This window comes from Oryctolagus cuniculus, chromosome 10 (genome assembly GCF_964237555.1).
Source record: "Oryctolagus cuniculus chromosome 10, mOryCun1.1, whole genome shotgun sequence".
Classification (NCBI taxonomy): Eukaryota; Metazoa; Chordata; class Mammalia; order Lagomorpha; family Leporidae; genus Oryctolagus; species Oryctolagus cuniculus.
The window spans coordinates 91,224,920-91,248,780 of record NC_091441.1 but is presented as its reverse complement, the minus strand read 5'-3'; the positions used below and the strand labels follow the sequence as shown (position 1 = coordinate 91,248,780).

Genomic DNA, 23,861 nt, shown 5'->3' with positions numbered 1-23,861 from the left:
AAGTGGTGCTCTGTCTTCTTTCCTTTTTGGAGTCTTCGTTGTTTTTTCATTTCTTCAGTGAAAATTTCTATCAGTCAAATCTCTGAAAATATGGTCTTTCCTTTGTTCTTTTCATATGTCGGAGCAGCTTAAGTTCGTGTGGCTACATCCCCTATTTAGCCATCTTGGAAGCCTCCTGACTTTTTATTTTTTAACTGTTGTCTTTTTTAAAAGGCAGAGTCTCTCTCTTTAGGAGTTTTTAATTTGATGGCATCTACAAGGAAGTCCATTTAAAACACAGATTCAAAGTATCTTAAAAACTATCATAAGTGACAAGTGTCTACTGGACTTGTGTATCTATCCACTGACCAATGGAAAAGGAGGAAAACGGCTTCCCAAAGCCAACTTACAATGTCTGAGCTGATCCTAGCAGTGATTCCTACTGGAATTAAGAACTCCAACAATGAAAGCAAAAAATTTGAGGTCTTTAAAAATATTGATAATATTCTTGGAAATTGTCAAATTTTCATTTGCCTAAACAACAGCTGCTTTATCCATTGGTATAGATATGACTAAATAAGAAAAAGACAGTCGCTTGCAAAAAAAAAAAATCCACCATATTATTCATGAACCTGGTGATTAAAATGCTTCCTGGGTTGAAATCTCCAATGTCAGCTCTGACAATTTAATGATACAACTTGAAAAAGAATGGTCACAGTGGGGAATTTCGAAGATGCTCCACAAAGAGGGGAAGTCAGGCCAAAGGCTCAAAGGGAACTCAGACTACTGTCGCTGGGGCAGATGTGATGTGTTCATGAGTATGTGAAAAGAAGCTTGGTGTTATGTTTCAACTGGATTTTCAAAGTCAGTCTCTCCATCCTCCCCTCCCTCTCTCTCACTAGTTGCTGGAGATAAAAGGTCCCAGTCTCATGGAAAACTAGGCAGTGGTCACTTACCCTTTGCCTCTCACTGGAGGGGAGTAGGGGAATTGTTTAGGGGTGAAAATTCTCAAGGAAGTCAGTTTATCTCCTCTGAACAGAAAAAACTAATCAAGCATTGTCTGATTAATTAGAGACACTTGAAAAAAAAATGCTATCAAGGCCCACAGCTGTAATCAATGTAATCAACATGCATGGAGCCAATCCACGATTTTCTTGATTAACAAAGCTGAATGTTAAACAGAGAAGTGTGACATTGTAGTGCCATTAGATGAAGCTACAAATTGAGCATTTTCCCTAAATATTCAAAGTCAAGCCAGGATAAAGTGAAAACTCTTTTTTAGTCAATTTCTTATGGGGACCATGAGAATGAACATTTCAATTCTTCCTCTTGGTATTTCCATGCAGGAAAAGTAAGTTTTAGTTAAGGCATCAAAAATGGGTAGTGGCTTCTGAATGTTTCAGTGCAGACACACAGGAAAAATCAACTACCTGGAATGATCACACAATAAAACAGAAGTGTAAAAAAGTGATATGAGATTTTTCAGTTTACTGTCATCTAAGTTGGATATGGAATTCATCAGGAAAATATGCCACACTAAAGAGATGAAATGTCCTTATTACATGTTTAAGATGCGAAAGTGAAATGCATCTACACATTGTTTGATGAGTAAATCATGAAATTCAATGTGCTTATTTTATTTGCATGAAGTCAATTTAAATGTCAAGATGTCTAATGCAAGATTGGCTTATTAAAGGTTTGTTACTCTTTAGAATTAGTTTTAACTATGAAGTGATGATTCTACTTTGTGTAGTCAATATTTGCAATACAGTTTGTTAAAATAGCAACTCTCAAGCATTTGAGGGTAAAAATTCTTTGTTTTTGACCTTAGAATTTAGGAAGATTGGCCGGCGCCGTGGCTCACTTGGCTAATCCCCTACCTGCAGTGCTGGCACTCTGGGTTCTAGTCCCAGTTGGGGTGCTGGGTACTAGTCCCGGTTACTCCTCTTCCAGTCCATCTCTCTGCTGTGGCCCAGAAGGGCAGTGGAGGATGGCCCAAGTGCTTGGGTCCCTGCACCCGTATGGGAGACCGGGAGGAAGTACCCGGCTCCTGGCTTCAGATTGGCGCAGTGCCGGCCGTGGCGGCCACTGGGGGAGTGAACCAAGCAAGGAAGATCTATCTCTCTGTTTCTCTCTCTCACTGCCTAACTCTGCCTGGCAAAAAATAAAAAAAAGAATTTAGGAAGATCACAATTAAATAGTTGCTAGCATGTTGCAGTGAGGTTATATATGTTGCATGGAATACTACCAAAAACCAGTTTCACTAATGGAATCTATAAACAATCACCTAAAAATAAATGGAAAAGAATTCAAGGAAACCTCAATACCATTTGTATTCAGATGGTATATGTGTGTACATGTGTGTGTGTGTGTGTGTGTGTTTGTGTATTTTAATTTGGTGAGGGGGAAGGGGGAGAGAGAGCAAGAAAGCGAGCGAGCAAGAGATATTTTCCATCTACTATTCACTTCCTAAATGCCTGCAACAGAGGCTAGGTCAGGACAAAACTATATACCACATGGCCAGTATGGACCCTACAGCATGAGCCATCACCTGCTGTCTCCTAGGGTTTGCATTAGCAAGAGGCTGGAATTGGGAGCAGAGCCAGTATGCAAACCTATGCACTCCGATGTGGTATGTGGGTGTCTAAGGTAACATTTTCACTGCAATACCAAATGCCTGCCCCCAAATATGTTTTCTTGAAGGGAAATGGAAGGGAATTAGGGAGGAAAGAACAGGTACAGCACGCATGTAATAGTCATTGAACAAATACTTACGAAGTGAGCTGCTGTAGACTTGGAGCCTACTCATGAATAATATATTACAGTAACTTTGATTCTGGCTGGCTTAACACTCTTTATCTTGCCTTCTTCAAAGAACTTAGCTCTTCCTTCCTATGTGTAATCCATTTCATGTAGTTTGGACAGTGAGTAGGGTAAGCCTCTCTTCACTCCCAATATGGGGGCGGGTATGAGACTAAAGCCAGGCAAGAGTTCATTCTTGGACTTCTGCTGGATTCATGAGCAGTTAAGCGTAACACTATGAAAGACCAGGATGTGCTACTCCCAAATATGCTTTTGGTGTAAGAACTGTAGTGCCAAAGGCAACTGAGAAGCTGCAGCAGATGCCAGAAAGCTCTCTGCTCCCTTCTATTTGCTTAAAAGAACAGGATAGATTTACAAAGACAAAAGGTAGTCTTCCCCTAAGCACCCATTCAAGCAGGGGAGACAAAGGTGGAGCCCTTTGGGGCCTGGAGATGGCATCAAGTAATTTTCATGAACAAACCTAAGTAGCCTTTATCTATCACTATTTGCTTTCCCATAAACTGCTGCTCCTATATACTCAGTTATTTTCTTTTGTATTGCCATTTATCCAAAAATTCAATGTTTTTTTTTTTGTTGAAGATGCTGTACAGGCTTGAATTCAGAGGCACTTCATTCCCCTTGTGTCTCCCATGAATATATGAAAATGCACATAAAGAAAAGTTGTTTATTTTTCTCTTGTTTGTGTTTATGGAGGAAAACTCCATTTAGGATGCTATGGTCTGAGTATGCCCTAGATGTTCACATGCTGGAGGCTTGATCCCAAGTGTGGTGGTGTTGAGGTGCCAGAACCTTTAAGAAGTGGGATTCATTTGAAGGTGGTTGTGTCACTAGCAGTGCTATTCTCCCAAGGGATTTATGTTGGTCTTGAGGGAATTTGATAGGTTCCAGATAGAGAGCAAGCTGTTATAAAAAAAGTAAGCCTGGCTCCTGAATCTCTCTGGCTTCCTGTCTGGCCATGTGCACACACCCTCACCATGATACTGTGAGACATTAGAAGGGTTAATACACAGTTAAGAAGGGCCCCTGTGGGAATAAGGAACCAGATATTCCTTACTGATGGTGAACCCTGCCATCTGCTGATGAGACAAGACACTGCCCCAAGAAAATGAAAAGATTGATAGGGAATACAATGGGTCCATACTCACAGAACCATATGAGAAATTAGGCTCTGGAATCATACCAAAACACACCACAAAGCAGCCTGTCTCAAGTGCTTAGCAACTGATCAGGTAGGCACAACCTGCCTTAAATGGTCAGGTCAACAGTATTTCTCAACTGTCACATCTCTCAGGCAGTCAACATGGTGACATTTGTTAACTGGTCAGGAACCATGACTGAGACATAGAAAAACATAGAAAAAAAACGAAACAAACTCATGAGTATGACAACTACGTAGAAGAATAGATCAACTGATAAGCACTTGGCTAAGCACTCATGGGGAGGCAACTGGGAATCAAAGAGAAAAATTCCATGACTTTAGGTTGACTACTTCAGTTTCTAACATGGATTTCCTAAATCCAACAAGCCTTGGTTGATCACAAAATAAGACATTAATATAGTCCCATGCTGCACGCCTGGCTAAACAAGTCGCTAGGGCAGGATTATAGCAACAGCAATGACTACCACCACAACAGAAATATACATACATACATACATAAATAATATATAGACACATATTTGAGAGAAATATATATTATATATGAATACAGAAAATATAAATAAATACTGATATGAGAGAAAAAATATATACACTTATTTGAGAGTAAGGGAGATAGGGAGATATATAGAGAATTTCCATCTGCTGGCCTACTCCCTAAATGCTTGCAATGACCAGGACTGAGCCAGGCCAATGCCAGGTAGTGGAAACCCAGGCGAGGTGTCCTATGTGGGTGGCAGGAATCCAATGGCTTGAGCCATCACTGCTGCTCCCCAGGGTCTGCATCAGCAGGAAGCTGGATCTAGGTTTCAAACTAAGGTACTCTGTTGTCGGGCACGGATGTCTTAACTGGTATCTTAACTGCTAGGCTAAACGCCCACTCCAGCTTGCACAGTTTTTGATCTCATTTTAAATTTCCTTTTAGTCTTGCAAACTTTGGGCTGAACTCTGCTCCTCTGTTTCTTCATCTGGTTTATGGAAATGATAGAATTGACCACATAGGACTATAGCTGGGATTAAGTAAAGTAATAGAACACATATGCAATCTCTCCACACACAGTACCATACAGCAACATCACCATACAGTGATAGTGTTAGCAGTTATTATTACTCGGAACTGAAGGAAAAGATTCACTTTCAAGTAACTTTAGATAACACATTTCAAAGAGTTATAAATATGTATATTTTAAGTACTTTGCAACTAATTCATGAACAAATCCAGAGCAGAAAACTTTACAGCTTTTTCTAACTTTAGACAATAACTACCTTAAAATTAGAATATAAAATGAAATCATTTAAACCTTTCTGAGGAATGATGGCACTTAATGGTGCAGAAAGAGTAGGTGGGGTTTAATTTAATGCTTTAATTTAGCTCTCTGAGCTTTTGTAAAGAGTAACTACAGGGTATCATTTTCATCATTAAGTGTGTCACATTATCAGATACCATATGTGTGTACTGATTTCCATTTTCTTTTCAAAGTTTGGTTAAACCTTTATGCTCAGTAGTCAAATAAAACAATGATATGCTAAAAAGAAGGCTCTGTGGGGGTGAATGACAATTTAATTTTCCCCCAGTGTTGGCTGGTTGCACAAGAAAATAAAGAACTGGAGAAATCTGACAGGATATTTAGTTGACTAGATTCATTCCCTAGCAGTTGCAGGGTGTGTTAATTGTAACATTTCAGTTAATGAAAAATATTGTGATAGAATTGCTGATGTGGGTGATCAACGGACTTTTGAATAGATACGACCGCTAAACACTATTTTTAAAAAATGGGGAGGAAATAATCAAAACTCTTTTGTTGCATAGGAGGTTCTTGTGAGTAAACTGGGCTTGCCAGAGAGGGCAATAATTCTTTCAAGTCGCCAAGCTACCACCATTTTGATAATTACTCATGCTGTGCTCCAACTGCTATTCAACTTAAATATGGCCCTCATTCTACAGAAAGCTTACAAGCTCAGTGGTAAAAACACAGAGAGCACCATAAACATCAAAATGCCAGAAAAAGTGAGCTGACTATATTAGACTAAGAATTACACTAATGATTCTTATAGATATGCTCTTATCAACGGATGCCATACACAGAAATAAGTACAGCTTAATGAATGGTCCCAAAGTAAACTGGGACCACAACCCAGTTCAAGAGATAGCTACTTCCTTCCTCCTTCTCCTGGTCACACTATACATCCTTCTCTCCAGAGATGACCCAGATTGGTGACTAGCAACACTACACACCAATTTGTCTGTTTTTACATGAATGGAATTAAACAACAGTTATTTCTCACTTGTCTACCTTTTCTCCATCCCTATTACATTTGTAAAATACATCTGTGTTTTTAAGTGTAAAATACACTTGAATTTGTGTTTGAATACCACACAATTTACTTATTCTCTATAATCCCAAAGGAGAATAGGGTGGTTCCAGTTTTAAGCTGTCATGGAGTATGTTCATGTGGGGAAGAAAAGCTTTTTCCTCATCTAACTTAGGTCTGGTGGTTAGGGGTTTGCAAGTCAACTGACAATACAAAAAGTGACAGGAGAAAAGACAGTAATCAGTAACGCACTGAACAGCTAGACATAAAGGTTTATATACCAGCTTAACTAAGGTTGGGAGTGGGTGGGGAGGGTAATTAAGGTCTTCAGTAGGAAAGTATGGAAAGTTCCATTGGGCTTTTTAAGATGCCAATGACAATGGGGTAGTCTGTCTCCATGGTAGTTGAATTTATAGGAAATTCCCTTCAAGGAGAGTTAATGGCAGGTGTATTTTGGAAGGCTCTATTTTAATCAGATAAAGGAAGTTTGGATCAGATGTCCGTCTCTATCTTCTGTAGCTCATATGCTTTCACTTTAATCTGTGTCAATTCTGGGGATTGGAATGGATTATCAGTTTATGTATGACTTTGGATGCACATATGTACATCCTACTGCTTGTATATATAGGAAGGGAATTGTTAAGGAGAAAAGATACGGTATGTTTAGTTGTGGAGATGCCAGCTAAACAGTTTCTCAAAGTAGCTGTATCATTTATTCTTCCACCAGCACAGTGTGAGTGTTCTTGTTGCTTCACAGTGTATGTGTACTTGCCATTTCTCTGATGTTTCAGGGGTTGGTGCACACAAGGGTATTTCAAAGAGTTCATGGAAAGTATATATTATTATTTTTTCTTTTTCTTTTCTTTTTTTTATTTTAACTTTTATTTAGTAAATATAAATTTCCAAAGTACAGTTTATGGATTACAATGGCTTTCCCTCTGCCCCATAACTTCCCTCCAACTCGCACCCCTCCCATCTCCCGCTCCCTCTCCCATTCCTTTCACATCAAGATTCATTTTCAATTATCTTTGTATACAGAAGACCAATTTAGTATATATTAAGTAAAGATTTCATCAGTTTGCACCCACAAAGAACATAAAGTGTAAAATACTGTTTCAGTACTAGTTATAGCATTAATTCACACTGGACAACACATTAAGGACAGAGATCCTACATGAGGAGTAAGTGCACAGTGACTCCTGTTGTTGACTTAACAATTTGACATTCTTGTTTCTGGCGTCAGTAATCTCCCTAGGCTCTAATCATGAGTTGCCAAGGCTATGGAAGCCTTTTGAGTTCACTGACTTAGATCTTATTCAGACAAGGTCATAGTCAAAGTGGAAATTCTCTCCTCCCTTCAGAGAAAGGTACCTCCTTCTTTGATGGCCCTGCTCTTTCTACTGGGAAGGTATATATTATAACTGCATAGATTTAAAATAAATTTATACTAAAATAAACTTATCTTTTAATTCCATTTTTTCTCCTCAAACTTTTCGAAGTACCATTATATTTCCATATATTTACTGACCATTTGGCCATTTGGATATTTTGTGAAATACCTGTTCAAGTCTCTTGGCAATTTTTACTCTCTTTTGGGATGCCTCCTTTTTCTCACTGGTTTGTTGTTTCTTATATATTCTGGATGAGCCTTTCTTGTGTTGCAAATTTCTCTTTCCAATCTGTGTTGTGCCTTTTTGCCTTCTTAGTGGTTTCCTTTAATAGTTTCTACTTTAACAGTTCAATTTACTACTACTTTCCTTTATGGTTAGTGATATTTTAGACCTGTTTCAGAAATCTGTTCCTACCCCAAGGTCATGAAGCTATTCTTCAATGTTATCTTCTAGAACTGCATTGTCCAATATGGTAAGTCACTAGCCACAGGAGCTACTGAGCACTTGAAATGGGGGTAGTCTGAATTGAGATGGGCTGCGAGTTTAGAACATACCCTGGATTCAAAGGACTTAATATGAAAGAAAGAATGTTAAATATCTCATTAACAATGTTTTATGTTGTTATGAAAGGACCAACAAAGCACTAAAACAGCAGACTATTTTAAATTGAAAGCATGTAGACAGATAACAGATGCAGAGAAAAACCTTATCTGAATTTCCTATATCTTGCCTAAAGCAGCATCTTCTGAGAGTTAGCCACTGTCCCCTCAGCATTTCCCTGTCTACTTACCCCTCCCCCCAACAAGTTCTCAGTTAGGGAGGCAACTAGAGGCAGCTTTAGCACCCATACATTCCAAGAAACTGGGTAAACAATCCTTACCAGAGGCTTCCATCCTTTCCCACTGAAGCCCTACTCCCACCTCCATCCCCGTATTAAACCGATGTATCAACCCTTACTCTGGCTGACAGGAGAACCACTCCTTAAAAATGCCCTTACATGCATGTGTAATAAACCATCTCTTCTGTTAACCTATTCAATTAAGCTGCAGACCCTGATCACTCAAACCTAACTTGGTAGAGGAAGAGCTTTTTCTTTCAACAACTGCATGCTACTATTACATGATGCTATTACGGGTAAAATAAAATAAATTATTAAGACTAATTTTATCACCGGTGCCGCGGCTCAATAGGCTAATCCTCCACCTAGCGGCGCCGGCACACCGGGTTCTAGTCCCAGTTGGGGCGCCAGATTCTGTCCCGGTTGCCCCTCTTCCAGGCCAGCTCTCTGCTATGGCCCGGGAGTCCAGTGGAGGATGGCCCAAGTCCTTGGCCCCTGCACCCCATGGGAGACCAGGAGAAGCACCTGGCTCCTGCCTTCGGATCAGCGCGGTGGGCCGGCTGCAGCGCGCCGGCCGCGCCGGCCATTGGAGGGTGAACCAACGGCAAAAGGAAGACCTTTCTCTCTGTCTCTCTCTCTCACTGTCCACTCTGCCTGCCAAAAAAAAAAAAAAAAAAAAAAAAAAAAAGACTAATTTTATCAGTGCTTCACTTTTTTTTTTTTTTTAAAAGATTTATTTATTTATTTGAAAATTAGAGTTACACAGAGAGAGGAGAGGGAGAGAGAGAGAGAGGTCTTCCATCCGATGGTTCACTCTCCAACTGGCCGCAACCGCCGGAGCTGTGCCAATCTGAAGCCAGGAGCCAGGAGCTTCTTCCCGGTCTCCAATGTGGGTGCAGGGGCCCAAGGACTTGGGCCATCTTCTACTGCTTTCCCAGGCCATGGCAGAGAGCTGGATGGGAAGTGGAGCAGCCGGGTCTCGAACCGGCACCCATATGGGATGCTGGCGCTTCAGGAGGGCGCGTTAACCCGCTGTGCCACAGTGCTGGCCCCATTAGTGCTTCACTTTTTAAAGGTGGCTGCTAGAAAATTAAAAATTACATAAGTGGCTTATTCTCCTCCACGTGGGATTTCTTTGCTTCCAGCAGGCCATGTGGGTCGGGTAAGAGTGTCCTAATCTAAGCAATTTGGAAGACTCAAGATGTGTCTTCAGGGGCCGGGGCTGTGGCATAGCAAGTGAAGCTGCCACCTGCAAGGCTGGCATTCCATACAGGTCTAGTTTGTTGCTAAGTCTAGTGATTGCTCCACTCCCCATCCAGCTCCCTGCTAATGGCCTGGAAAAAGCAGTGGAGGATAGCTCAAGTTACCCATGTGCGAGACCTGGAAGAAATTCTTGGCTTCTGCCTGGCCCAGAGCTGACTGGCAGCCATCTAGGAAGTGAACCAGCCGATGGAAAATCTCTCTCTTCCTCTCTCTAATTCTGACTTTCAAAATAAGTAAATACATCATTTTTTTTAAAGATGTGAATTCAAGGATGGGAGTTTGGTGCAGCAATTAAGATGCCAGTTGGGACACCCCCACCCCACCCCACATTACTGTGCCTGGGTGGAGTCTGAGCTGAGCTTCTGATTCCAGCTTCCTGCTAATGTGCATCATGGGAGGCAGCAGGTGATGACTCAAGAACCTGGTGACACATGAGAAACCCAGATTGAGTTCTGGGCTCCTGGCTGAGGCCTAGTCCAGACTGGCTGGGATGATAATTTGGAGAGTGATCCAGCAAACTGAAGACCTCTTTCTGTTTTTCTTTTAAATAAGTGCAAATTAAATATAAAAATTAAAAAAATGTGTCTTTAATCCTCCAGAGAGCCAGTCTATTTCTGGTTTGCTCTTTTACTCAAGGTGTAGCATTTTGGAACTTACAATGGCCCCATTTCATCGGCCTTACTTCCAATTTTTGTCTGCCAAGCTCATAAGGCACTGAAGGCTGTGATCAGCAGCTCAGTCCCTCAGCTGTGCTCTCAAACTGGCTTTTCTCTTGAAAGAAGTCGCACAGTGTGCCTGGCTGCCTCTCCTTGATGGAGGCCCCATAAATCTTCATTGCTTTGGAAGCTCTCCAAAGACATCACTCAGATGATTTTCACATTTTGTTTAGCTTTTCTGGTTGTTCTCAGAGGGAAAGTTAGTGTGAAACAACCAAGTCTGCCATTGCTAGAGGCAGAAATCATATTAATTAACTTAATAATATATCATGCTTGTCACTTAATGTTGTAAGATTTTGATCACAGGGAATGGGAAAAACTGAGGTAGACAGGGTGAGGGAGGAGCAGACCAAGTTTCTTGTTGGTGCTGCAGAGGGCAGATGACTTTTAGAGTAGATGTAAGTAAAATGTTAACTCCAAGACTAGGGATTGTCATGTAGGTCTAGGAATAGATTTCATTTGAAAACCTGGTTCATTAAATAAATAATGGAAATTCTAGCTCAAAGAATACAAATAGCATATAAATCTGTATTGGTCAGCTTTTCAAAAGCACTATAACTAAAGTACCTGAAAGGTATCCTGAAAAGAGCTACTTAGAAAAGGAAGAAGGTTTGTTTTGGCTCCCAGTTTTGGAGGTTCACAGTCCAAGATGAAGTGGCCCTCTGGTTTAAGCATCTGGTTAGGTTATGAGGATTGTGGAGGGATGGTCACACAGTGAACAGAGAAAGCAAAGGAGAGCGAGTGAGTGAGCGAGCGAGCGATGCAAGCTAGGCCCAACCTGGCCTTAATAATCAACTCTCTAACAAGAACTAGCTTCTGAGGATATGTCCCCAGTGACCTGAAGACCTTCCATTGGGGTCCACCTCCTACACACCTACTATATCAACTCTCTATCTTCAAACCATTGGCTGTGAACATTAATTCATCAATGATGAACATAAGACTTTGGGGACCAAGCCTTCAATTCATGGGCCTATCGGGGACATTCAGATTATTATCTAACCATAACAAAATCACATGGTAATTCTGATAGGGAATATTGCATGGATTATATTACCAAGAAGGACTAAATTTAGATTGGTCCTATGTAGGCAAAAGGACTGTGATCCATCAGCAATGTTGGCCACAGACAAAGGACAGGGGATAGCTAGCTGTACATAGCTAGCTAGCTAATATAATCTTAACATTCCATGAGTAATACATGAGTGACCAAATTATCATTCATAAAACATAAAAGAGGTTTTCAAAGAGTTCTTAGAGAATGAACATCATGAAAAAAATATATGGATCTCAAAACATTTTGTACCAAAATCAACTTACCTTTTTTTTTTTTTGGACAGGCAGAGTGGACAGTGAGAGAGAGAGACAGAGAGAAAGGTCTTCCTTTGCCGTTGGTTCACCCTCCAATGGCCGGCGCACCGTGCTGATCCGAAGGCAGGAGCCAGGTACTTCTCCTGGTCTCCCATGGGGTGCAGGGCCCAAGCACTTGGGCCATCCTCCACTGCACTCCCTGGCCACAGCAGAGAGCTGGCCTGGAAGAGGGGCAACCGGGAAAGAATCCGGCACCCCGACCGGGACTAGAACCTGGTGTGCCGGTGCCGCAAGGCGGAGGATTAGCCTAGTGAGCCGCGGTGCCGGCCTCAACTTACCTTTTAATTTTACTTTTCCATGAACTTTTTGAGATGCCCCATGTGAAAGCATTGGATTGTTTGTTAACTAAAATAATTTAGATTCATCATATTACTAAACATTGGCTGTTGATCAGTACAAACCATGTATTTATGCCAACAAACTGTATACTGAGCTCAAAGTTCTAAGCAATTTCTAACCTTAAGTATGAAAATAGATGCAATGCTATACTTTCAGTGACAGAACCACAGTACCACAGTAAGTAACTATGTCAGTATGAATGTGGGGAGCAACTCGGACTAGACTAAGTTACTGGAATTAAGACTTATTCTATGCATCTGCTCTCCCACAATATGGCGCTGAGAAGGGAGAAACAGCTTCTACACAGCTGCCTCCAGTTCAACCAATAAACTGTAGGACCTGCTCCTGATTGGAGGAGAGCAGCGTACTTAGCGTGTGGGTAGCAGAGTTGGGATTGGTGGAAGAGGACTATAAAGGAGGAGAGAGACAACATGCACCAGGAACATCTATCTGAAGGAACACCTGTGCAGCCCCAGAGAGAGCCGGCCGGCAGTGTGCCGCTCCCCCGCGGAAGTGGGGAAAGCGGCAGGGGGAACCGCCCTTCCACGGAGGTGGAAGGGACGGTAGCCAACCCGGGAAGAACCAGCAGCAAACCCGGGAAGGGCCGAGCAGACAAAAGAACAGCGCAGGGTCCTGTGTCATTCCTCCACGAAGACGGGGAGCGACATAATGGTGCCGTGACTCGGATATGAAGCCTAGGCAGGGTTCAGTGTCGCTCCTCCATGAAGACGGGGAGCGACATATGAAAAAGCATGGGCTATGCTTGTTAACAAATAACCCCTGAAATCTCAGTGCTCAAAAACAACAAAAGTTCATTTTTTGTTCATGGTAAGTGTCCGTTAACAGATCAGCAGGGGACTCAATTAATCACTGACCTTCAGTGACCAGGATGGCAGAATCACGACCATCCTGAATGTTTCTTGTCCCAGCGTCAGAGGAAAAGAATATTTGGAGAGTTTCATACCAGTTTTACTTAATCCAGCCACATAACAATACTGGCCATTTTGTTCCTAATTCATTGGCTAGAACCAGGTGAGATAGTTGGCTTCAGCCAAACCTGAAAGTGAAATCCAACCATGAGCTTGGAATCTGGAGAGGTGGAGATATTTGGCCACTGGTGTTAGTAACTATGGCAGACAATAAATATTCAAGGATTCCAGAAAACATGCATACAACCTTTGCTATATACATGTCAGGGTTCCTACCAAGAATACTGACTACTTTTTTATAGTAGTTTTTTATCCCAGGTTGAGAGTATTACTATTACAAGAGAAGAAATGTGAAACATGCTAAATTTTGGTAAAAGTCTTCACTGTATACATAAAACCATAATTTGAACCATAATCATGTCTGAAATTCAAGCCCCGGATATGCTATATTAGTGTAATTATTGGCACTTGGGGGAGACACAAGTGTTTAGACAGCATACATCATATTTCACTCTGTAACAAGTTTCATCGTACCTAATTATGTAAAGCATGATGATGAGCTGAGAGCAGATAGTATGGAATGAGAGAAGATAATATGAAACAACTCAAATCTTACATTAGGTTTTGAATGTTAAGATGCTAAATAAAAACTATTTAAGTGCATCACAGAAATCTATTCTGAAAATTCACGGTAATGCAAGTCTATCATTGTCAAATTAACAAAGTGTGCATTGCTATTCAAATTTCAGTTTTATTTATATGGAAATATAAACCTTTTAAAATGTTTTGCTTTCAAGTAGATATTTGAAATACTACAAAATAAAACAAGCAATTCATCTTATCTCTTGCTATGACTGAGTACTCAAGATTTGAATTGCTTTTAAACACTATCTGTGTGAAAACACAGTAGCTTTTTTCATAAATACTCCATGATCTCAACTACAAGACTAAAAACTGATACTGAAAACCTGGAGACAAACCAGTGGCCTCTTGGAAGCATTTCACTGGAAATGGCTGTTGAAAGACAACCATTTCTTGTGATAAGTGATTTACATGCTTGAAGAAAATGTACAAGTGGTATCAGTATGCTTAAAACATGATTAAAATTTGTACTATAAACGCCAGTTTAGGAAAGAACTGGTTTTAAACGCCAGCGACACTTCCTGTATCAGCTTTGCTGCAGTATTTAAGATGGTACCTTTTTCTAATTTGAAAGCTACATATTTTAATAGAGAATGGCCCAAAATGTTTTTAAGGTCACACTAGAAATATGTTGATGATTTAAAAATGCAAGCCAAGTGCTTTATTATATTATACTACCGGAGTGTTATTGTAGTTTAAAAATATCATTAAATCAGCACAAACCCGCACTTATCATTTCCTGCACATTTTTCACACCAAGCTGCCTTCTGACTATGAGTAATCTGTTAATCTGCTCTTCGCCTCACAATCCGTCAAAATGACAGATTCATTCCTTCCCTAATACATAATATCTTCATTTACTGTATGCCTTGCTGCAACTTTCTTTTTTGCTAGCACTGAAATTTAGAAATTCACAAGCAAATTTAAAGGATGTTGCTTGGGTGGGTGTTTTTGTTTCTCATTTCTTCCATTATTTTTTAAAAAATTATTTATTTTATTTATTTGAAAGAGTTATAGAGAGAGGTAAGAGAGAGATGCCTTCTATCTGCTGGTTCACCCCCTAAATAGATGAAACAGCTGCAGCTGAGCTGATCTGAAGCCAGGCGCTTCTTTCACTGTTTTCTGAGACGAATTAGTGGGGGGTGGGGGAGAGTGAGGGCTGGATCGGAAGTGCAGCATCTGGGACTTGAACTGTTGCCCAAATGGGAAGCCGGTGCTGCAGGCCAGGGCTTTAACACACTGTACCACAGCATCGGCCCCCACTTATTTTTCCATTATTCCTGCAGAGAAACAAAACCTTTTCTGGACTTCTCATGTGAATTAATAGTGTTTCCAAAATGAAGTAAATTTCAGGTTTCAGTAAGTGTTAAAGAGACCAGAAGAAGGCATATGGTGAAAGACAAAGTAAGTGCATCCTTCATCAGGTCAAAGCACTGAACAGAATGGAATTTTTTTTCAATGACTGTGGCTAATGAATGGATTCTCATTCCCCACCCTCAAGCCCCACTTAGGTGTAAAGAAAAAGATAATTTAAAACAAACTCTTCTTTTCTCACAAGAAGCTTCATTAACATAAATATCACTGCTAAACTAAAAGCAATGCTGTGATTTTTAAAAAATATTTATTTTTATTTATTTGAAAGGCAGAACCAGAGAGAGAGACAGGTAGAGAGAAAGAAGAGACAGGTAGAGAGAGAGAGAGAGAAACTCTTCTATCTGCTAAGAGCACTCCCAAAACAGCTGGGGCTGGGCCAGCCTGAAGTCAAGAGCCAGGAGCTTCACCCGGGTCTCCCACAAGGGTGGCAGGGGCCCAAGGAGTTGGGCCATCCTCTGCTGCTTTCCCAGGCACATCATCATGGAGCTGGATCAGAAGTGAAGCAGCTGGGACTCCAACTGGTGCCCATATGGGATGCTGGCATTGTAGGTGGCAGCCCAATCCATTATGTTACAATGCTGGCCCCAACACTGTGATTTTATTTAAGCTGAAACTTTCAGTTTTTAAAAACATTTATTTATTTTTATTTATTTGAAAGGCACAGAGACAGGCAAAGAGATTTTGCATCTGAGGGTTCATTCCTCAAATGCCTGTACAGCTGGGGCTGTGCCAGGATGAAGCCATGAGCCAGGCACTCAGTCTGGATCTGCTATGTGGGTGGCAGGGACTGAAGCAATGGGCCCATTATCTGCTGCCTCCCAGGATGCACATTTGCAGGAAGCTGAAATTGGAAACAGAGCTGGGACTTGAACCTGGGCACTCCAGTCTAGTGAACCTGGGCACTCTAGTCTTAATTGCTGTGCCAAATGCCTGCCCCTGGATCTTTCCTTTTCATCATGATGTTAACTGACCTCAAACTAGGCCAGATCTTAGGTCTCTTTTTACGATTATTTTGATAAACAGTGGTTCTATTATTTAAAAGCTCTTCACTACTAACTCAACAGAAAATCTTTTCCTTTCTTACTTTGATACATTTTGTTTATTAGTCTATTCTACAAGTAAAGAGAATTCAGGCTTAAAAATATGAGTTATGTAAAATGCTAGCTTGCTTACTTTTCATCTTAAATCAGAGACAATGACATAGATCATCTACAAATCACCATCTGGCATGGCCACTACAGTCCAAGTGTCCACACAATTCAAAAGTTATTGTTGTTCACCTCTAAAGTCAAATGCAAAGGAGCTGTTTACAACAAAATATGAGAAACTGACTTCTAACTCTCCTGTTTCAGAACACAGGACACTTTTTTCCCCATGCAAACACCCACTACTCAACCGGAATTTTCGAGCACCAGATTGCATCTGATTTGTCTTAATGGATGGCCAGGGAGCTAAAGGCTTTTAAAAATCAATGGACAAGAAAGAGTCAATAGAACAATAATGTGAGTGTTAATTCAATCAAACCAGTTAAAAGTTGTTTGCCTTTTCACCTTGAAGTCATTTTGAACAGGCTGGACATTTGACTTGTAAGGAATTTATTATACTAAGTGGGTTTTTATGCAGTAATGAACAGCATAATATGAAGCTGTAAACGCTGGTAAACATAACATATTGCTAGAGTGAAAAATTACATGTTTTAACTTTAATCAATTTCAAAATGTAATGGTTTTCATTAACAGGAGAAACAAACACAAGCACAGGGAAAAAGTAACCACTGCCAAGAGAAGCAGAGTCTGTGCGTGGGCCCAGGGCTGTGAAGGCTGTGCTTTCTCCTGTGCAAGGCTGAGTTCACACCCCGATTGCAGGTATTTCCAAAGTACTCACTGAGTGCTGCTCAAGGTATGAGCTGCAACATTTCATGCAGCAGTGGGTTCCTTGGCTAAACAACAGGGAAGCTCATCTGCACTGGATTGCAAAATTGAGCATGAGACAGTGAGCATGAGGATGCATCTAGCTGTGGCCACGTAACAGCAGCTGTTAAGTGTCTTCCACTTTTCAGGGCCATGCCCTTCCCCTGGGCCTCAGGCTGCACTTTCTCTGGCCCTGTACCCTTTCTCCCCCAGAAAGAACAGAGGCAAACATTCTAAATTAGTAATTAATTAACAGAATAAATATTTTCATTTCCCATTGTGTCTTGGTGGGGGTACTGTTACTACCTCCTTCCATTTCTTACTTGGTCAAAAGCTAATTGGACTTCTACCCTTGCCAGGCAGGTGCTGAACTATGAGGAGGTTGGGAGAGGAAGGAGAGGAAGAGGGAGAGGTATGGGGGAGGAGAGGGTGGTAGAGGGAGGGAGAGAGAGAGGGAGAGAGAGAGGGAGAGATAGGGAGAGAGAGAGGGAGAGGGGGAGAGAGAGAGGAGAGAGAGGGAGAGGGGGAGAGAGAGAGAGAGAGAGAGAGAGAGAGAGAGAGAGAGAAAGAGAGGGGCCACACTGCCCTTGGGAACTTGGAGAACAGCGGGAGGGGTCTTCAATCAAAGAGCTTTGATCCAGAACCACGGATTGTGAATATGAACAATCAGGGCCTTCAAGCCAGCAGGTGGAAACTGGTGAGAATGGGATCATGAGTTGAAAGGTATTGGTATTCCTTCCTGGTTAGAGCTAGCAAGAGAAACGAGAAAAACAAAAACCAATGCCTCCAGTGTTATAAACAAATCATTAAGATCTAATGCAAAAATCCAAATAGCAGGAAACAACAAAACACTACATTTAGGGAAACAAAACACCTGCTTAGTTAATTGGGAAATCTGCACGTCTTGATCTGAAGGAAGAATATTTGTGAAAAATTCCCCTTGTTTTAGAAAGATCCAAACGGAATTGGTTGAAGAGGGACATCAAATGCAAGTTCTGCATTTAATTTTACTGTTTTCATTCTTTTGTGTTGGGGATAAAAAAAAAAACACAAAAAACCAGCTGAAGTTACAGAAGAGAATCTCATCAGGTTGAGTCCTGATTGGAGAAAAAAGACAAACGACGGTGCTGTGACGGGTCCAGAGTGGTGCGTGTGGGTTAGAAGGCCAGGCCAATCACAGGCCAGCCTGCCTCAGGCGGGCCGGCTGCGCCAGTGAGAATCACGGGCAGTGGTTATTCATCATTTGTCAAAGTCTGTGGGGCTTTATCAGATAATTACAGCTCTAAGTATGTTTGTATCACACACATGTGGCAAGGCTACAAAGGATTCAAGCCCTAACACAATCAGCAATGACATTTAACAAAACTACAGATAAGCGATACATCAGAAAGCACACACTTGAGAAAACCATATCATTCATTACTGCTCGGCCGCTCTGGGCTTATTTTCTATATGACTTATTTCCATAAACACAGATCCATAGGAAGCCTTTGCCTATATTCTCTTCTCTCCCTAATTATCCAGTAAGTTGTAAAAATAGCAAGGATCATCATCCTTTGAAATGAAAGCGTGCTTATCGACTTCATCCGTATGACAATCACAACATAATTACAGCTTATTTCATAAAACCCATTTCCAAGCAAAAATGTCTTGCTCTGTCCTGAAGAATCTACATAAACATATAAACAGATGTGCCCAAGGGGCAGTGCTGCACCCTGCAAACCAATGGATGGCATTTTAAAATAAATGACTTGAGGCTGCACATTGCATGCATTTTGCTCTGTTTGGCAGCCGGCAAGTTTACATGCTCAGAAACATTTCTCAACATGAATGAACTGTGAAATTGTTTCTTCTTACCCCATACGCCTCTAAATTGTATTAGATTATGTTAGCCATTTCCGTACCTTGTCATAAAGGCTGTCAGAGCCCGGGGAGGCAGTGTTGGTAGATGCAGAGGCAAGAGCCCTAGCATCTTAAATGTTGCCTAAGCATCAGTCAGTGTGTTGGGAAAAAATAATGGGCAGTATTACTCCATGCCTAACAATACATGGGGATGTAGCTTTACTGCAAATCTAGACACGCCAGGGAATATGATGAGATGAACCATACATGTTTCAGTTCCTAAATAGTACTCTTTTCAGGAAAACGGTTACCCTTGCATCCCACCTCGATCTATGACCCTGTGAGTGGAAGTGAATAATTTTACTGTGAAAAAAATATATAATAGCATATGCCGAATTTTAGCTATTTTCATTCGGGTGCCAACTCTTCAAAACCTAGATTTGCCTGCTACGACTAAACACTATCTTTATTTTAAATTCTGCACACACACAACTAAGAAAGTAATTAAACTGTAGAAGTGAAAGCCTTTCCAGACTACAATGTAAATGAAAGACTCTGGGGATTCTGGTTGTTCTGCTACATTACTGATGCTAACTAAAAGCTGACTCTGTATGCATATGTGTGCAGGAGGATACATAACTTAAAAATCACAGGTAAAAAATAAGAATGAGAATAAGAAAGGGGGGAGGAGGAAGAAGGGTGGGAGTATGGGTGAGAAGAATCACTATGTTCCTAAATCTGTGTATATAAAATGTAAGAAGTATGTATTCCTTCAATAAAATTAAAAACAAAATCATAGGTTCCTGAGTCTCTGAGGCAGATGCAGGTATTTCAATGAAGCTCACATGGCTACTTCACTTCCCACGGGACAGCATGAGGCTCTCCTCATGGTGGATGCGCATGCCCGTACCATCTCATCTCTGCCATGTTGGCATTACTCTGATCACAACTACATTGAGTTCGGGAAATCAAGAAACAAACTCCTCATTATGTATTATTCAAAGTCTGTATATGCAGCACTTTCAATCCAGGATTCATGTTAGATACTTGCTTATCCAAGATGGTAGGCACTAGACACTTACAACTTCTCGTTTGTATTTGTTCATATTAATTATCAGTATCCTTTAATTTTAAAGGTTAATTTTAAAATTCTGTATTTTGAAGACAAAATCATGGCATGCATGTGTAAGAAATCTAGTAAATACCGATCTTAAGAAGAATCACAGCTTTCAATTTTATGTTAAATTATGTGTATTCCATGAGTCATTTTTTCCAGTTTCATATGATGATATATGCTGATTTCATAATTGTATCATCTGCTGTATTTATGGCTCAGTGATGCCTTCCTGTCAATTCTCCAGGCTGCTGGATTCATGAGCCAAGAGCCATACCATATAATATGCAGGTTTTCTGAACAGCTACATAATAATTTTCTAGAAAACTGGTGGAAAATCGGCTGGCAAGTGGGGTTTATGACATTTTTTTCTATTTAGAGTTTTGTCTTTTCATTTCTTTATGAAGAAATGTAAACTAATTTTCCCTAATGGTTGCATAAGATACATTCTTGTTCCATAAGTGAATTTTCTTATAATCCATCTTTTTGATATCCTAACTTTGGGAATCAACATACAAAATAAATATTTAAAGTCATCTGCTACCACATACACATATCTAGTCATCCATTCATCCATCCACACAATATTTATCAAGTACATTTTCTACACAGGACAGCAAAATAATTAGCATGACCCTTTCATGGTGCGACTGGTTTTTTGAGTCTCATAAAAGTCATAGATTCAAAAAGTTGGATGTGATCTCAGACAGCATGGAACTCAAACCCTTTCTTTTAATATGAAGGTGTTCATATTAGCAACTGGTCTGGCGAAGTCAAGAGGAATGTCCAAGACCACAGAGTAGGTTAGTAGCAAAATTGGGACAATTAGGTTCTTTTTCTTCTTTGACTGGAACAAAAGGCTCCACTTTTTAACACTTTTACTATCATTCTCATTTCTTCAGACCAAAAATTCTGGTTTTGTTAGAATTTGGATCAAAGTTGAATTTCCAATTACCTATTTGTTAGATAAATCAGGGAGAACTGCAAGAATGCAAGTGATAAGCTCTTTACTATCAAGAGACAACTGATTTTAAGAATGCAAAAACATTTTTTCATATATATTGAAATTCTAATTTCAATGGCAAAAAATAGAATTTATTTGAAAGAGAGAGAGAGAGAGAGAGAAATCCTCTAACAGCTGACTCACTCCTCAAATATCTGTAACAGTCAGGGCTGGGCCAAGCTGAAGCCAGGACCTAGGAACTCAATCCATCCCTTCCATGTGGCTGGCAGGGACCTAAGGACTTCAGCCGTCATCTACTGCTTCCTAGGTACACATCAGCAAGAAACTGTAATAGGAAATGGAGCTGGAACTCAAACCCAGGTATTATTATATGGGATGAAGGTGTCTCGAGTGGTATTTTAATTGCTGTGCCTAAAGCCCGCCTCTCCAATCTCAACTTTTAAAAACAACACCCCTTGGGGCTGGTGCTGTGGCATAGTGGGTAAAGCCGCCACCTGCAGTGCCAGCATCCCATATGCGCACCAGCTCTAGAGCCAGCTGCTCCACTTCTTATCCAGCTCTCTGCTATGGACTAGGAAAGCAGCAGAAAATGGCCCAAGGTCTTGGACCTCTGCACCCGCATGGGAGACCTGGAAGAAGCTCCTGGCTCCTGGCTTTGGATTGGCACAGCTCCAGCCATTGTGGCCATCTGGGGAGTGAACCAGTGGATGGAAGATATTTCTCTCTTTCTCTCTCTCTCTCCTCCTCTTATTTTTTCTCTCTCTCTCTTTTTTTTTTTTTTTTTTTTGACAGGCCAAGTGAATAGTGTGAGAGAGAGAGACAGAGAGAAAGGTCTTCCTTTTGCCGTTGGTTCACCCTCCAATGGCCGCACCGCGCTGATCCGAAGGCAGGAGCCAGGTGCTTCTCCTGGTCTCCCATGGGTTGCAGGGCCCAAGCACTTGGGCCATCCTCCACTGCACTCCTGGGTCATAGCAGAGAGCTGGCCTGGAAGAGGGGCAACCAGGACAGAATCCGGTGCCCCGACCGGGACTAGAACCCAGTGTGCCGGTGCTGCAAGGCAGAGCATTAGCCTATTGAGCCACGGCGCCGGCCTCCTTCTCTTATTTGTATAACTTTGACTTTCAAATAAATAAATAAATCTTTAAAAAACAAAACACCCTTAAATTTGAAAACAAGTGAGCGTGTGTGTGTGTTTGTGTGTGTGTGTGTAAATGAGAGAGAGAGAGAGAGAGAGAGAGAGAGACTTTCCACCTACTGGTTCATTCCCCAAAGCCAGGAGCCAGGAATCCCATCTGAGTCTCTCACGTGGGTGCCAGAGACCAAAGTTCTTGAGCCATCACCTGCTGCCTCCCAGGGTACACATTAGCAGGAAGATAGATCAGAAGTAGAGCAGCCAAGTCTATTACGAGGCACTCAAAAATGGGATACGGGTATCCCACTTGGTGCTTAGCCCACTGTGCCACAATGCTTGACCCAATCTCAATTTTGAACTCCTTATTAAAGTTATTATGAGAGGCACAATTCCCTCTACTAGGTAAAATAAAAGAATGAGCAGATCATGTGAATAGGCTAGGAACACTTTGAAGAGATCACTAATAAAGAACATCTATTCTTCTGTTGTGAATATTTTAGGTTAGGTAAACCACTTGGGTGGGCTCTTGAGAGTCATCAGTTTCAACAAGGCCTTGTGCACCGCTCATTCCTGCCTGGACCAGAAGCAGAGATGGATCCGAGTCAGGCCCATCACTCTCTCTTGGGAAGTAGAGACTGGGGATTCAGACATAATCTGTCAGCTTTGGCAAGTACTTTGAACTGTAATATGTAAACTCAAGAGCTGTCAGACAACCGTATGTGGTATGGGAAGCTGAGAAGGCTGGTGATTAGAGAGAAGAATGGAGCAGACAGGAGGAAGCAAGGAGAGATGGAGCAAGGACACTGTGTGGCTGCCTGCTGGATTTCGAGATCCTGGTTTCAGGCTGTTCCTGAGTCCTGGCTCTCTGTGGGTTCTGAGAGTATCTAAAAAGCTGGTAGAAAATGAAACTGAAAGGTAAGTTTATTTTGGTGTAAATATTGTGAAATCCATGCATAGGAGGTAGTCTTCAAACAGTTCATGGATAATGTGCATTATGAAAAAAACTGCATGGATTTCTAATTGTTTTGCACCAAAATTCCATTCTTCCACGAATGTTTTAAAGTACTGTTTAAGATATAGCCCTGTATTCTAATTTAACAAATATCATTTGCCTTTCTCTCTTCCTTTCTATTTCTCCTCATTTCATATTAGCCAAGTTTTTTGTTGCATGTAACTGGATTCTGATACTATGTAATAGATACCAATATCTAGAGTCACAATACAGTGCTATCAGTAGTTCTGGTCTATTCCATGGGATAATCCACGATACAGGTTAGATAGCTTGAGCTGCATCTTGAAAATGAGATGCATTTTAGTAATAGCCTTTGGGGCCGGAGCTCAAGAGAGACTGACTTTTCAATAAATTCCTAGTACAATAAAGTGATAGTAACTTACATGGATAAACTAGCTTTTATAGACATAAAATACAGCATATGTTTCCAAATTTAAATTCAGATTTGCTTGTTCCTAATAAGCTTAAAATATGATATTTTTCTGTATTGCTAAATGGCACATAAGCCAATGATATTTTTTGAAATAATGACATAATTTTGAGATTATTATTTTTTTTTTGACAGGCAGAGTGGACAGTGAGAGAGAGAGAGACAGAGAGAAAGGTCTTCCTTTGCTGTTGGTTCACCCTCCAATGGCCGCTGCGGCCGGTGCACTGCGGCTGGCGCACCGCGCTGATCCGATGGCAGGAGCCAGGTGCTTATCCTGGTCTCCCATGGGGTGCAGGGGCCAAGGACTTGGGCCATCCTCCACT

The 23,861-nt window shown here is 41.1% G+C and overlaps 1 protein-coding gene across 13 annotated transcripts in view; it reads right to left on the bottom strand.

The window, feature by feature from the left end:
* The window catches only part of CFAP20DC (CFAP20 domain containing), a 343,042-nt gene that overhangs the window by 92,928 nt on the left and 226,253 nt on the right, over window positions 1-23,861 (bottom strand). Inside the window, exon 16 of one of the 13 annotated variants that reach the window (XM_051852252.2) lies at window positions 12,949-13,246. The exons of the other annotated variants lie outside the window; for them this stretch is intronic. Coding sequence (XP_051708212.2) covers window positions 13,237-13,246 — 10 coding nt within the window. The 3' untranslated portion in view covers window positions 12,949-13,236. Of the gene's footprint in view, window positions 1-12,948; window positions 13,247-23,861 lie in introns of those variants that run through there. 13 annotated transcript variants of the gene reach the window in all.